This window comes from Pteropus vampyrus, unplaced genomic scaffold (assembly GCF_000151845.1).
Source record: "Pteropus vampyrus isolate Shadow unplaced genomic scaffold, Pvam_2.0 Scaffold2, whole genome shotgun sequence".
Taxonomy (NCBI): Eukaryota; Metazoa; Chordata; class Mammalia; order Chiroptera; family Pteropodidae; genus Pteropus; species Pteropus vampyrus.
The window spans coordinates 33,641,401-33,658,507 of record NW_011888783.1 but is presented as its reverse complement, the minus strand read 5'-3'; the positions used below and the strand labels follow the sequence as shown (position 1 = coordinate 33,658,507).

The window sequence follows — 17,107 nt, the reverse complement described above, 5'->3', positions numbered from 1 at the left end:
CAAGGATATGTTTCAAATGTCCATTCCAGATGTGACCAAGGAGAATAAGGGAAAGAAAAATGTCCAGGAGCTATGAGGACAAGGAGCAAGAGAAGAATATCCAGAGTGGAATCACAGCCTAAACAAAATTCCACACCCAGGGGGTATGGAGCACAGATCTACTCAATGGGATTTCGGGATGGCTTTAGCCCAGTGACTGCCATGTGTCTCCTATTCTGTCCCTTTCCAAATGTGGTAGAGTTTATTGCAGTTATATTGTTCTAGTTCCACTACTGTATACTGTAGGGTCTCTGGAGAAAGAGGAGTAACATTCATACCCGATCTAGAAACGACCACATATCACCTACAGCTCATATAATTTTGAGTTTGATGTCATGATTGGGGGACTTTTGTTTTGTTTTTCTCCCTCGGGAATGGGACGTATGTTTTATATCTGAAGAAGAGTGTTAAAAATATTGATGAACAGTAGGATAAGACAAAGCATACTCCTTATTATTCTAGCTCAGTTATAGCTGGTTCTCCTCGTTTTTATAGGACAGAATTTTCTCATGTTTCGCTGAGGCCATGTAACTATTTCTGGCCAATGAGATGTGAGAGGAAATGACACAGGTTACTTCTGGGTCACAGCATTTAATTGCTGGTGCAAGATTCTCCAGATGTAATTTTTCTTTACCTCCATGATTCTGGAAGAATGTCTCAAGATGAGGACTTAAGTGACTAGGACAAACAGAGTCCCCTAACAACCCGTCCTGGACATTTAACATGAATGTGAATTAAACATTTATTCCATTAGCCCACTGAGGTGGGAGGTGGTTTGTTATCATAGGTTACCTAGCCTACTTTGACTGGTAAATCTACAAACAGCTAGAGGGACTTGTAATTCCACATATCTATCTTTCCTGACTTAAATATTGACGGTCTTTTCACACATTAAGTAGAGCTTAAAATACAATATGTTAAATAGTTAAAACAGTATCTTTTGGTAAATTTTCAAAGACAACTCTCGTCCTATAAGATCTCTAAAACCCTAGAAACAGGCAAGGAAGTCAATGCTTGATTTCTAATATCCGGCCAGATTACACACAGGTGGAGCAGGAAAAAGAGGAAAAGAATAATTTCCTAAGTAATATTTATCAAAAACCATTGTGAAAATTTAGAATTGAATTAAATTATCTATTTTGTTGCCTAAAGAAGGCACCCAAAGAAACAAAAATGACTATTCAGACCTTGTCCTAAATATTAGGAAACAATTATTTCTGATTGGCAGTTTGCCCTGACTTGAAATGACTGTGCTAGTGAAACTGAACCAAGTAAAACTAAATAAGGTCATTTAACTTGTTCTTCTTGTATTCTGGGGAACTTGAAATCATAGTACTATTTCCAAAAAACTAACATAATGAGAGATTTTTTACCTAAAACAATGAATTGGGAGAACTATTACAAACGCCCAGTTTACACACCATCTCTAATTCCAAAGAGCAATAAAAGAATAATGACTACTTCTGATGGTAGCATAACAACTTTAAAACCTAAAAATAAAATATCAAAAGAAAAACAAAGCTTTTTTTCTTTTAGCATTTCTTTTCGTTTATTTTAGTTGGCAAGCAGCATTAGATAGGTTTAGGTTTAGAATCTTTTCTAAAAGCATTTCATTTCTGCCAGCATTTTAATATGTATTTAAGATAAAAGCTGTTCAAATATTCTTTACCAAAGAGAATTTTACCTTCCCTAAATAGGAACCTTGAATTTTACCATTTAAAGTTTTTGTAAGTTAAAACAGTGGGATGCTAATAAACTGGGTATCTTTCCAACTAAATCTTTAGCTCTTAAATGAAAGGTACTGTGTTTTTACTTTCAGGCATCCCCCAGCATCTAGCATGATGAGCGATAACCCAGCAGCTTTACATTTTCAGTCCTTTAAATGGATTCTTTACATTTTAAGCATAAAAAAAGAAAATTCTGGTCTTTCCAAGTTCCATTCGGAGAGGGGATGCCTTGGAAGGAATAGGGGTCATTTGGCACTCAGGTTGAAGGAAAATGAAAAAAAAAACCCACCACACTTGGCTCTGAGAAATACTTTTGGAATGAAATTCTTTGGAAAGTGGAAAATGATTACTCTTGAAGTTCTTTAAAATTCAGCAAATTCTACAGAAATCACAAACTGCTGAGTGTAACATTTCTTTGGGGAAATGTTAAGAGTCATACCTGCATATGGTGGACCTGGAACCAAAACAGAATTGGCCTGCATGACTATGACAGAATGATACAACATGGCAGGGGGACAACAGCATCGCTTAACAGTTGATTTCAACAGACTTGGCACCAATCCACATAATTTATGAACAAAACTGTTTCTCATACAGTGCACTTACTACATTTATAAATATGCAGTACAGACGAGAACAAAGAAGAATTTAAAACAATGAAAATGTATTTTGTCTCTAAGACTATGTGGACACTAAAGAATTTAAGTTTTCATTTTTGAAGGGAAAAAATATTAATTTTTGTCAAACACTGAGAGTGATTTGGGCTCAGAAGATCTAATTTTCATATGATTCCATGAGTCTATTATTGAAAGTATGCTATGTGAGGTTGACCTAGAGAACACTTGACCACATCAACTTCTCCACCACCATTCTTCTCCCGTTGAAAGTGAATGTTAACCAAATCCTCTATAAATTCTTCATCCATCATCTGAAGGCCTTCCATTCCAGTCAGAAGCACCGTCCTTTTAGATATTCCTGAAAATATCTAAGAAAGAAAGTAAAAAACGATAAATAAAACAATTTCTCAGAGCTTTGAATGGCAAGACTTCACATTTATAAGCTCTGCTTAATATTCTGGAGTTATCTTAGTTGAGACAAGGAGCCTCAGAAAGATTTTTCAAGCAAGAGAATATCAAGAGTCAGATCTGAGTTTCAGAAAGACGACTCTGGTGGCATTATGACAAACAGAGGAAAGGAGAGCAACTCTAAACAAAAGACTAGTTAGAGAGGTAGTTAGAAGTGAGAGTGACAAGACTGAGTGACCAAATGAATATCTGAGGTAAAGTAAAAAGAAGAGTTAATTAAGCATGAGTTTAGCTTTCAGGTTGGTGGACTAGGTAGAGGGTAGTAACATTTAACACCTGAGTAGGAATAGAAAAAGGGAGCAAGTTTGGGGTAAAGATAATGAGTTCAGAGAAAATGAGCAGGAAAAATTATTTTTAATGCCCAATGGTAGTACACATACGAGAGAAACGTAGCTATGTCTCCATGTACATAATTGTGCCATTATACGAATAATTTCAGTTTTAAAAAGTGTATAATAAATTCAATAAGGTATAGTTTTGCATTAAAATAATTTTTTAAAAGACAAATTTATTCTGCACCAAGCCGAAACGAAGAAACTATTTTGCTATTCCCTCACTAGGAAGATTCAAACAGTATCAGACTCACAACTTTTTTTGGGGTGGGGAGGGGGATAGGGTCAAGCAGTAAGTTTCCACAATGAAAGAAAAAAGATGACTTTACCTGAAACTTTTTCACGTGTGTTTCTATGTATGGAGAAACAACAACTCTATGGCAGTTTTGATTTATATAAAGAGGATAGTCTTTCATTTTCAAAATGTTGTCCACAACTAGAAGTAAATTTTTAAAAAATTATTTTATTTATTGCATAAACCGAAGTTAAAACTTCCTTCAAAAAGAGTATCACAATAAACAGTAAATTGAGTGATTAAATTTTTAAAAATTCTACAGTCCACTTAAAGACTTCACAGTACATAATTTTGAAAAACATAGAACAAACAAGAATAAGGTTTAAATAGATCTTTCTCTCTTGAATTATCCACTTCAGTCAGTCAATGCACAGTAACCCACCCATCGTAAGACTGTTTCCCAGTTTCTAAAGTATAGAGGAAAACTATGATTAGAATAGTATATATGTATATATTTTTATAACATATATTTTTTACTATATATGCATACACACACATATATAGTATCCTACTTTATTAGTATAGTGTGTGTGTTTATGTATGTGTGTTAGTTATCCTATAACTGATACATGCTATTCGGTAAACTGATATAATGACATTAACCAAAGATGTGGGAGAGCATTGGACATCATCTAGATAAAGTGAAGGCAAATAATAAAAATTAATCGGCTTTCTCCAAAACAAAAAATAATGAGATTTATGTTTAGCAGCATTTTCCTCCTAGAAGAGAAAAATAATAATATGTAATCTTTTTTTTTTCCCCTCTTCTTCCCAGTCTGCCTTGGACTGGCAGTATGGGACAGTGGTTAAGAGTGCAGGCCCTTGCTGGCAAGGCTGTGGAGAAACTGAAAGCCTGGTACACTACTGGTAGGAATGTAAAATGGTGCAGCCACAGGGAAAAATATTAAGGCAGTACCTCAAAACATTAAGCATAGAATTATCATATGATCTAGCAATTCTAAAAAGACGTAACCAGAACTAACTACATAATAGGAGAAAGAGAAGTTTAAGAAAATATCTCAATTTTTACTAAATTAATGCTTTTTTCTATTATTTTAATTTCTTTTAAAAACACGGATTACTTTGTTATGAAAAAACCTAATCGGTTAATGTTTTTTAATTGTACAGTTGGATTTCTATTATATGTGCAAACCCAGGAGAAGCCGTGTAAATTAGAGAAAGAGATTTTTACACGGAGAATCATTTGAACATATTACTAGAAGCAGCTGTAGAATCTTCTAGTTTTAATCATAAGGATGTAAAACAACCCTCAGATGATTTGATAAAAGTCCATTTCTACCTATAAGGGGAGCAGATGTCTAGCTGTCCTTTCCAACACTACTTGTCTTCTCTGGAATCGATCTCCTTCACCTAAGAGAACCTTGTCAATCCTAATAGGTGGGACGGAAGAGACAGCTTTACATAAATATATTTAAATTTCTCTGCCACACATCCATTGTGAAATCTTGGATAAGTTATTTACCCTCCCTAGGCCTCAGTTTCCTCATCAATAAAATGAGTATAACACCAACCTCCACAGCTGTGCTGAGGATCAGAGAAGATAAATGTATAGAACACCTGGCTCCATGCCTGGCACGTGATGAGGATGCTCTAAGATTTATGTATTCGTTATTTGTAAGATTCTCAGTAGGATTTATGAAAATCATTTTCAGGACTTAACCATTTTATAAGGTTTTTAAAAATTCTCTATTATTATGCTAATAAATTTCAAATAAAAGTAGAAAAGGAATACTTTCAAAAATGGCAGAACATAATTTAAATGGTAGAGTAATTTTTAACTTTCTAAATGCGTGCATACCTCCAGTTTCCACAAATGTGATGACAGCACTTCGGGCCTGTTTATCATACTCCACGCATTCCACTTCTCCGCCTCCATTTCGGGACTTACAAAAGCTCAGCTCTAGCTTGTCTCTCATCTGACTTTCAGGCAATTCATCAGGAATTTCAGTAACATTGATCTTTATTTTAGACACTTCTGCGTGAAACTGGGAAATCATTTCATATGCAGAAATAGGAATGAGAAAAGTGTCCACGTTTAATAGAAATCTGAAAAGTTTTAATCACCACGTTACCTGGAAACTGACTCCAGACTTCAATGGAACGGGCTTGGCCACAACCTCCAGATCGACATCATTTATCTGCACATGATGATTCTGTATCCTGATCACATTTTGGGCAACTGAAAAATAATTTGGGAGTTATTAATCTCCAACATTTCACTACATTTTTACCCTTTTGGTTTAAGAACAAATTATCCTGAAGATTTTCAATTTTCTTTAGTTTAAAGGATCTAATTTTTAAACTTTTCTTAGGATTTCCAAGAGATAATGGTCTTGATACCAAAGTAGGATATATTAATGTCAAAATACATCAGCACAAATGCAATGTAGAAATCCTCATCAAGTTCTAGATTTATTTCTCAAGAGATAAGCCTGATAATCCTTCAGAAAGGCATATATTATTTCATTATAGCCACACACCCTTCCTTTCCATTGTTGACAGAATTTCAGAGAATTCCCATTAAAGCACAACCAGAAATTTCTTCCATGTTGAGTAAGCTTGTGAGTCAGTATCATTCCTGCCATTTCTTCTTAATATGTTACAAGCACCATAGAAATAAATATTTATTTTTGTTTCTGTCTTTCCCAAGGATTACATATTAAAGACCACATAGGCTTGAATATCAAAAAGTCTTTTTTTTTGCCATATTAAATGAAGAATTCTACTTTTGCTAAAATGCTTTAATATCATTCAATAAAAAGTTGATAGCTTTGCTATACTGATCACAAAACTATCATGTCTAATTTATCCATGCAAATGGGAGAAGCTCAGTAATACAATTATGCCAAAAATCATTAGAACTACAAACAGCAACTGTATGTCACTTTAAAATTCATATGGGTGTGTTTATTTTTAATTGTGTGACATGCAAGTTTATAATACTTCAGTTGTTAATATTTGAAGCTGCTTGTCAAGAAGATCAGAGATGCCCACTCCTGGTCTAATAAATTTCACATGTCTTTATAACAATCAGCTAGCACGCCACAGCTGAAGTACGAGAGAAACAAGGCTAGGAGACAGGGCGTTGTCATGTGAGAATTCACACTCCTCATATCATAATATGACTAGAACTTGAATTATGGCTCTTTTTTTGTTAAAGACAACAGGCAATGATAGGAGAAAATATCAATGAAGTAATACTTAGATGATGCTCTTTCCCTCTCACTCCCCACACCCAAATCTCCAACATCTGGTGATGTGACGCAGCTCAGAGGAACCATTAGTATTTCAACTTTTGTGATTCTGAGCATCGAAAGCCATCTGTTGTTTAATTGCATAAACCCAAAATTGTCCCAGGAGAGCAGAACCTCATAGCCATGCCTAGTACAGAAGCAGTGATGCAACTGCCTCTGAAGAGAATCCTATTCCTAGAATTCCTAGGTAATCCCTGCCTCCCAAATCCACACTTCTCTCTTTCAGGTACATCCCAATTACCACTGTCAACTGCCAGCATGGCTCTTGGTCTCCTCCTCTACCCTCAGCTGCAATGGTGGACCCCAGGTGAATGAACAGTTGGTGTATATACTGACCTACCAGAATGCCTTCGTTTTATTGTTTTTGTTTTTATGGAGGTAAAATTGACATACAACATTATATTAGATTCCGGTGTACAACCTCATAAATTGATATTTGTATACACTGCAAAGTGATCACCGTTAAGTCTAGTTACCATCTGCTACTATAAAAAGTTACGAAAATTTGTTTGTGTGATGAGAACTTTTAAGATTTACTCTCTTGGCACTTTCAAATTTGCAATACGATATTACTGACTATAGTTGCCATACTGTACATCATATCCCTATGATTTTTTTTTTTTTTTTTGCAAGGCAACCCTTGGTTGACCTCACAGATTGCAAGGACCTTGTCAGCTTACAATCCCTTATTTTTTATTTATTTTTTTATTTTTTATGCCTACAGCATCTGGTCTTCCTAGGTCATCTCCCATCCAAGTACTAACCAGGCCCGACCCTGCTTAGCTTCCGAGATCAGACGAGATCTGGCCTGTTCAGGGTGGCATGGCCATAGACATGAATTATTTATTTTATATCTGGAAGTTTGTACCTCTTGACCTCCTCGGATCCTTTTCTTTTTAACACTTATTTTCAGGCTCTAGTGATGGACCAGGCATCAGGAGACATGAGTTATAATAATAGATTCTCAGTATCTGAGCACTGGAAGGGCTTGTGAAGACAGTCTGGTCCCACGCTATAACTTGACATATAGTGGCCTCTTCAGAGGAATGTTATCTAGTAGAAAGTATATGAGTACTCAGGATTGGGCTCTCAGCTCTGCAATTTGTTAAATGTATGGACCTGAGCAAGAATTCTATTTTTGCTAAAATGCTTTGATATCAGTCATTAAAAAGTTGATAGCTTTGCTATACTGATCACAAAACTATCATGTCCAATTTTCCACGCAAATGGGAGAGGCTCAGTAATATAATTATGCCAAAAATCATTAGATTTCTTGTTTCCTAGAAAATTTATCCGGAAAATTGCTAACATGTAGCAACAATGACAGCTAATGTTTATTAAGTGTTTATTATGTGTCCGACATTGCACTAAGTATTTAACAATGTTTCTCATTTAATATTCAAAGCAACCCCATGAGGTAGGTACAACTACAAGTCCTGTCACAATAATCTGAGATTTATAAAAAACCAACCCGAATCACAATTCTAGAAAGGGGCAGAGCTGGTATTCAAAGCCAGATTCTCCTCATTAAGGCACCCTACCTTCACCCCCCAGCTCTGAATAGGGTCCTACATACCATGGTGGACTTAGCAAACATCAGGTCTCATCCCAAATCTCTGACTCCTGGGTTCTTTCCATTCACTGGTCATGTGTCCTTAGGTAAATCATTTAAATACCAGAGAATCTGTTTTCTTGGCCATAAAATATAAATAGTAACTCTCCTATCTTATTGCTTTCATAGAGTTATGTGAGTATAAAATGAGATAATGTCTGTGGGAACCATGTAGAGCTCTAAGTCCTTAAAACATTATTACTAATATTATTATTTGGAGGTAGCAGGTATAATAGAAAGATGCTGGTATTGGACATCACAACACCTGAGCCTGAGTCTCAGAGCCACTGTGTTCTGAATGAGTGATCATATTCAAGTCACTTAAAGTCTCAGAGTCAGTTTTCTTTTCTGTGAAATGGAGATTATCATTCCTGCCTCAGTTTCAATCTGAGGATTAAATGAAATAATGTGTAAAAATTGTAAAGCAAAGCCAAATATTTATGAAAGCTCTTTGAGAGTTCAAGTGCTTTCCAAAAGTAACTTGGTCATACTGTAGAATGTTAGTCATACCTTCTTCTTTTTCAAAGGTGATAAGCGCTTCTCCTTTTTGTAGCTCATAAGGAACTGGAGACATCACTTGAAATGAACAGGAGACATTTAAAAACTGGCTGTCGTTCTCTGGACTCTCTAAAGATGTAAATTTCATCTTTGTTTCAGGAATATCCTCTTTAATCTAATTCAAACACAAATGTTAAATTAAAATCAAGACAAGAAATAACTTAAGTCCTTCCAGTGATCTGATCATTCAATAATTCATTCTCCACTGATTTTAGAACTCCACACAATACCCAGCGTGGTCTTATTTAATCACTTCAGTAATTGCTTCTGCCCAAGTAAGTAATCAGTAATGTAATCAGATACTGACCATTTAATATTATTTCACAGATGAAATTATAAGTCTATAATCTCTCACTTTTTTTAAAATTAATTAATTTATTGTTTTTTTATGGTGACGTTGTTTAACAAAATCCAGTGTTTCATCCGTACATTTTAACAGTAAGGCATATATACATTTACACTGTATATTCACCACTCATAGATTTTTTTTCTGTCTCACCTTTTCTAATCAATGTTTAAACTGGTCACTGTTGTATAATGTTTCAATCTAAAGCCTATATATCATTCCTGTAGATAAGTAACTTTTAAACAACTGTGCCAATAATAGGCTAGCTCACAGGGAATCATTAGACAGAATGTTGACTCTTACTGCAAAAAAGACACAAAATGGAGTCCAGAGTACACTATAGTTATTTTAATAGCAAACCTTGATAATTTCATCCAAAAAGAAAGACTTCTGAATTATATGATTTAAAATTTACCAAATTTAAATTCCCTCTTCCCCAACACCTGCTCGTCAACTTTTTAACCATTACCACAACTTAGGTTTATAAAAATGTGAAGGGACACTATCAACAAGATTTATAATCTGGAGGATAAAGTTAAGTGGTAATACTTAGCTGCTTAAAATCATTGGGATCAACAGACCTATACAACTACACGTGAATGCACAAATGAAACTAGTGTTTGCATTTCTATTTCCCATGATTACTTACACGCTGAAATAAAAAGTGTTCTTGAGTCGTTTGATCTAATCTTATATTCACTGTATATCTTTACATGTAACTTCATGAGACATCACTTGAAATGAACAGGAGACATTTAAAAACTGGCTATGGTTAAGAATTTCTGACTATCATAATTCTGATTTCAAAACAATCTGTAATGCCCGAGAAAAGGCAAAGTGTTTCCCAATAATGTGGAGATATCCAGTATATAGGCGTACTTTGTTTTATTGCACTTTGCTTTATTGCAGTTCACAAATATTGTGTATTTTACACATTGGAGGCTAAAACTCTCCAACAACAAAAAGATTACAATTTGCTGGCAACTTAGATGATGGTTAGCATATTTTAGTAATCAAATATTTTTTAAGTAAGATATTACATTTTTTTGGACATAATACTATTGCACACTTAATAGACTACAATACAGTGTAAACATAACTTTTATATACACTGGGAAACCAAAAAATTTGTATGACTCACTTATATTGCAATATTTGCTTTATTATGGTGGTCTGGAACTGAACCCACATTTCTGAAGTATTCCTGTACTTAGAGAAGTCAAGAGCTTTTGGAGTGAGAGGGAGAGTACCTGATTCTAGTGCTGAGCACACTGTGACAGAGTGCAATTTACTTATGCCCTCTGGACCACAGATTCGATCCTCTGTAAAATGGATCAACTGAACTATCTGGTTCTCAAGGCCCTTTGAGTTGTAAGACTAAATAATTCTGGCTCCAGCCTGAGAAATAACCAGAATCTTAATAGAGTCTTCTCTAACTCTCATAAACATGGGAATTCTCACTTCCTGATATTCAATATCTTATCCCCATTTCAGAAACAAAAAGTGACCATGCCTTGAGTATTTAAATCGTGTAGAGAAACAACTGTTATTTTTTGTAACAATATCAGTGGTTATGAAGAAAAAAGGGGTGAAAGTCATGTCTAATTCAAATACAGGAAAATTTTGGAGAGAATAATGATGAAGAGATGCACTCAATTTTTTTATACTGTGAAACTTATTTTAATTACTGTAGCAGCTTGGATGAGGAGAATAAAAACGAATTTAGTGAGAAGACCACGAATTTCATCCAAAAATGATTGATAGTGACCATTTTTTTGTTTTTATCATTTTTGTTAATGTATACATGAATGTAAAAAGTGCATTATCATAAGTATACACCAAGATGAAATTTTACAAAGTGATCACACACATGTGACCAGCACCTAGATCAAAAACAGAAAATAACCAACACCCCAGAGGCCTCTTGGGTTCCCTTCTAGTTCCTACCTGCTCCCAAAAGTAGCCATCATGCTAACTTCTAATATCTTGCTTCTGTGCTACATTTAAATGGAAGCATATAGTATGCCCCTTTTTTTTCTTTTGGCTCAACACTCTGTTTATGAAATTCATCCATGTTGTTGCATGTAGTTTTAGTCTGTTCATTCTCACTGCTATGTAGTATTTCATTGTGTGAAGACACCCCAATTTATTAATTCACTCTATTATGGAAGGACAGTAGGTTATTTTCACTTTGGGATTATTACAAGCAGTGGTGTTGTGGATGACCACAAGATTTTAAAAGTGATTTTATATAATGAAATTGCTTTTCCTGAAAATGGTGTTGGTAAAAATATGATATATAAAATAAGTAAAGGAGTTACCTGAGAACTTATGGTCTCTTGTAACTCAGCTTCAAGGTTTTCGATCTCTTGACTTAACCGAATATTTTCTTTTGCTATTTCAGTAATTAATTTCTAAAAAAAAAAAAAATATCAAATAGCACCAAAAATTTAAACAGCCCGACCCCATTTTTCTAAATGAATTAAAGAAGCTAAATTTCTCTCACCCTAAACAAGGCAAAGAAAGACGTTAGACAGTCTCAGAATAAATTTGATCATGTTAACAATAAATCATAATAATAATCATCATCTCCTACCACTCCCAAGTATTATTATCTGCATTATACAAACAAGGAAACCACCTTTCACATAGACCAAAGTCACAGAAATTTTTAGAAGAGTAAAGACTGACACCCAGATCTTCTGAATTAAGTGCAGTGCTCGATCAATTCCTTTCCTAGCTACTTGTGACTGCAATATGACTTTTAAATTGCACAAATGTTACTCTAGGGAAATTAAAAACTTTTGCTGTGATTTCTACCATACAGCTGCCTTGACATGCCACACGTATGGCTTCGGGTAAATGGTGTAAGCTACCTGAGCCTCTCTCTCCTCTTGGGTCTGATCAGATTATTGTTAACTAAGCTCTTAATTTCTCAGTGCAAATTAAAGAAATGAGGGAGTGAAAAGGCAGCTAGTGCTGTAAGCTTTGTAAGAGACAAATCAGAAATATGATTCTTCTTGGAAGGTTTGAATAATGGAAGTTAAAAAATTTTGAAAAATCCTAATATCCTCCTAAATTCAAGGTAATGCTAGACAAAGACACAAAAACATGCTTCACTGAAATACTAAAAAATATTAATGCCCAAGAGTTCTCAGTAGATGCTAGCAATTGCGATTGTTAATGATAATAAGTCCAGGAGCTGACTATTCATTCATCTTTAGAATCCTAGCCTTCATAAGGAAATGAAGGTAATGTGATATTTTCCTTTGAAAATAAAATCACCCAGTGATTTTTCCTTTTTACCTGATTTTGTTCATCTTTCATAAATTCTTCATCTTGCCAATCCTTAAGGACTTGTTTTTCGTTGTCTTTACCAGCAGCCATGATTTCCTAATTATCATAAAATTTTAATATTTTGAAAATAACATATACACACAACTCAATAATAACAATGTTTGCTCTTTTACAAAAGAAATTTCTCTTCTTTGCTATATCTTTTTTCCTATCAGAAAGTCTATTATCATGTGGCTTATATCTGAACAAAGTCTATATTTTAAATAACTTTACACCTACAAATATATAAAAGAGGTCTAAAAATCTTTTTCTTTTCAACACAATTATAAAAAACAATGGGTATTAACATTCCTTTGTAGTTAATCTCAATCATAACATGATGCTCCCTTTTAAAAAAACCGCCATTTTGGTCTCCTTGCCTTTTCTGGGACTGAGACAGGAGAAGTACAAGATGAGCATTTTATATGGCCAAAAAGCAAGGAAGTGCTCAAAGAATGTTGCAGACGTGTCAAAAGGACAAAGGAGCCAGCTTGAGATAGTTCTCAGTGGCCAAAATATGGGAATAAATTAAGTATAACAGTAAATAATGACGGTAATGATTAAACCCACTGAATAAAATAGAAAACTATGAGTCCTTACTGACATAAATAAATACTGAAATTTGGTGAGGTAAGGACAATTTAGTTAGTTTCAAAATAATTCCTCACAAAATACTGATAAATTTCAAAGGGGAAAAGAATAACTACAGTGGAGAAGCAAAGCAGATGCCACCGAAATGAAACAATCAAAGTAAATAATGAGATAAAACAAAATCATGTGCCATCTGATAGGGTGCACTGAGAACACAGCATGACTTCTATGATATTCCTGCCAAAGATGCATTATCTGAATCTAAACATGAAGAAACATTACATAAACTGACCTGTTCTCTTCAAAAGTGTCAAGTTCGTAAAAGCCAAGGAAAGACTGAGAAATTGTTCCAGACAGAAGGAGACTAAAGAGACATCACAACTAAATGCAATGCATGATTCTGAACTGAGTCCTTTTGTTATACAGGATAGTATTGAGATAACTGGCAAAATTTGAATTGCGTCCAGGAATTAGATGGCAGTAATGTACCAATATTAATTCCATGATTTTGATCACTGTATTGTGGTTATGTAGAGAACACCTTTTTTTGTAGGAAATACATATTCAAGAATTCCAGGGCAATGGGTCATGAGGTTGGAAACTATTCTCAAATAATTCAAGGGGAAAAAGGTTATTTCTATTGCACTTGCAAATTTTCTGTAAGTTTTAGATGGTTTCAAAATAAAAAAGGTATGTATCTTATACATAACTGCAGAATCCTTATAATGGCTTTTGGCATTTGCCCAAGCTTTTATATAATCTAACCCAATTTACTTTCTAGTCTTATTTATATGATTCCTAGATTAAGTCCCTTAACCATACTGAAAATTCGAAGAGTCCTCTTTTCTCCTGTGCCCCTCAGTATGTCACATTCTTCCTCCCCTCCTACCTTAATTTCTAAGTATTCCTACTGCTCTTCAAGGTCCACTCCAAATTTCCCCCAAAGTTCTTGAAGTTTTTTCTGATTCCCCTGAAGGATGTTACTTCTTCCTCTTTTACCCCTATTGAGGAGCTTTAATTATTTGTGCATCTGTGTCATTTTCCATGACTACATGAGGCCTTGAGGCCAGGGACCACGTCCACTCCTCCTGTACCCAGTCAGAGCACAATACAAGTTTACACACTGAAAACACTCAAAATGTATAGAATTGTGCAATATCTTGACACAGGTATTTGTTCTGCTCAGGATATCCCAGGCATATAAAGTTCTCTTATTACATTTCTAGAAAGCAGAAACTGTAACATTATTTGCTTTTTTTAAGTCAATATTCTTGAAAGCTTGTGATAAAGGGTCTCAATGTATTTAACTCATAAATATCTCCAACACTTCTTATGGCATATTTAGTATCTGGATATTTTCCCTATTTGCATGAGTAGGATATACAGTAATGCCTTCCTTTTATGTAATCAGACAGATGACCCCCTTAAAGATGTCCACATTCTAATGTGTGAATATGTTAGGCTACACTGAAAAGGAGAATGAAGGTTGTAGATTGAATTAAATTTGCTAATCAGGTGACTTTAAGATACAGAGACGATCCTGCCATCTAATTCCTGGATCCAATTCAAATTTTGCCAGTTATCTATATTATCCTGTATAACAAAAGGACCCAGTTCAGAATCATGCATTGCATTTAGTTGTGATGTCTCTTTAGTCTCCTTCTGTCTGGAACAGCTTCTCAGTCTTTCCTTGGCTTTTACGAACTTGACACTTTTGAAGAGAACAGGTCAGTTTGTGTAATGTTTCTTCATGTTTAGATTCAGATAACGCATCTTTGGCAGGAATATTGTAGAAGTCATGCTGTGTTCTCAGTGCACCCTATCAGATGGCACATGGTTTTGATTTATCTCATTGTTTACTTTATTTCATCACCAAGGTCCTTTAAAGTGAAAGAGGAAGTCAGAAGACCAGAGTCAGAGTGAAATGTGACAACAGAAGAATGGCCAGAGATACGTTGCTGGCTTTTAGATGGAGAAAGGGCACCACCGAGCCAAGAAAGGTGGACAGCCTAAAAAAGAAGAAAAAGACAAGAAAACAGATTCACCCCAGGAGCCTACAGAAAGGAAGGTAGTCCAGCAGTCTCTGTGATTGCAGCCCAGTAAGACCCAGATCAAACTTGGAACCTAAAAAGTTTAAAGACAATAAATGTGTGGTTTTTAAACCACTAAATCCGTGCTAATTTGTTACACTAGCGAATGAAAAAAATCGCCTCCACCCATCTACCTCCTATATTCCTAACATACTCATATCATTGTGGCGCCAGGCCTGATAGAATCTAATCTTCCCATACGTATGCCTGGCAGCAAAAAGAATGAAAAGAAGGGAAGGTAGGAAGAAGGTGGTGATTGGTAAAATGGTGAAACTTCTATACAGTTTTTTAAAAACTTATGTATGTTATAGAGACAGGGAAACATCACATTCTCCTTTGGATGTTTCTTTCAAGAATATCCCTGCATATTCCGAAAGGTGAGGCACGACTGCCAAACCCTGCGCAAGCGGAGGACAGGAAATCCCCTTAAGGAAATTCAGTTTTTCTAAAAACTCTAGAGAGGCCACAGGAACAGTGGGAAAACACAAACCATTTTAAGTTTCAATTTCCGCATAGAAGCAAAGCCAACAGGCGGGGTCAGAGGCCAGGACAGCATAGAGAAGGCATAGTGGGCCCGGGGACAGGCGCGCCCCCTGGGCTGCAGCGTGGCCGCAGCGATCCGGTCCGCGGGCAGCTCGCGGGCGGGGCCGGGTGGAATGGGGAGGGATGAGAACCGGGGTAGTGAGATGGGGCGAGGTGGCGGGTAGTGAGATGGGGCGAGATGGGGGGGGGTGCGATGGGGGTGGGGAAGGGGGCTGCAGAGCCGCAGCCTGGCGCTTTCCGCCCGCGGTCCTCCCGCGCGCGGTCAGCCGTCTCGCACCCGGTGGAACCCGCCTCCCTCCGCACCCAGGGTCCCTCTTAGCCCGGCACTGCTCGGAGCAGGGACGACATCCCGCAACACGGCGCCGCACTCACCCGCCCGCCGAGCGCTGCAGCCAGAGGCCGGATGCGCCCGACCTTCCCGGAAACTTCGTGCTGCGGCGCGCGGCGGGAGCGCAGATCAGAGTCGCCGGAACCCCGGGAACCCGGTGGGACGGCGCGCGTCCCCGAGGCTGGCGCTGCCTTGTCCCGAGTAGGTGTCGCTCAGATGAACAGTTTGATTCCTTAAAAAAGAAAAAGAAAGCAAAAGAAAGCTCTGCTCAGATGGTGATTTTCTTCAAGGCTAACCATTGCTCAGAATACCAGACTTGTCTCCAGTAATTAACCACTAACAAGTATAACAATTTTCACTTTCGGTTTTTAAAACGTGGTGGTTTTAGTTTTGTTTTGAGGAAATCTATCCCAAAAGCATTCCCGAAGTTTTCAGTAACACTAATTTAGGACATGTTTTAAAAACCACTCTTGTGTGTATATATTACTGGACATGCAGTTGGAAACGTGGATTGACACCAAGTAAAGTCAAAGCGGAAATCTCTTTAGGTTGTAACTCTCGTTCTAATTTATTGGTCATTATGCCCTCAACCTACAGATTTTTACAGCCAGCACAAGGTCAGTTTTTCTGTGTCTTTGCAACATCCTCTGGGCCTTGAAGTTAGGAAAGCTGTGGTGGTCGGCTGGTTTCTATGATTTATGTCCCTTGAAAGTTTTCTGTTAATCTTTTGTTTTGTTGCGAGGCTTGTAAATAAATACTTCACGAGGTATGATCTTTTCCTTTGAACATAAAAACATCTGGCTTATTTCAAGAACTGCAGTTTCTTCATTGTGCACAAAGAACCACCCCACAGCTGCACTTGTTCATAAATAGAGAACAGCGAGGAAATGTATCAAAATAATTTCCAGGCATAAATTCTAGTTTATAGTGCTATATAATCATATATAATA

General features: G+C 36.3%; 1 protein-coding gene and 1 pseudogene across 1 annotated transcript; both read right to left on the bottom strand.

Moving 5' to 3' along the window:
- Window positions 1–1,561: 1,561 nt before the first annotated feature.
- Window positions 1,562–16,508, bottom strand: NMI (N-myc and STAT interactor). Its single transcript, XM_011359440.2, has 8 exons — window positions 16,202–16,508; window positions 12,576–12,662; window positions 11,591–11,683; window positions 8,876–9,038; window positions 5,572–5,678; window positions 5,298–5,484; window positions 3,513–3,619; window positions 1,562–2,751 (listed from the first exon to the last, which is right to left on the bottom strand). The coding sequence occupies exons 2-8, from the start codon at window positions 12,654–12,656 to the stop codon at window positions 2,569–2,571; spliced, it is 921 nt and encodes a 306-aa protein (XP_011357742.1). The 5' UTR covers window positions 12,657–12,662; window positions 16,202–16,508; the 3' UTR covers window positions 1,562–2,568.
- On the bottom strand, window positions 7,469–7,587 carry LOC111739376 (annotated as a pseudogene).
- Window positions 16,509–17,107: the final 599 nt, after the last annotated feature.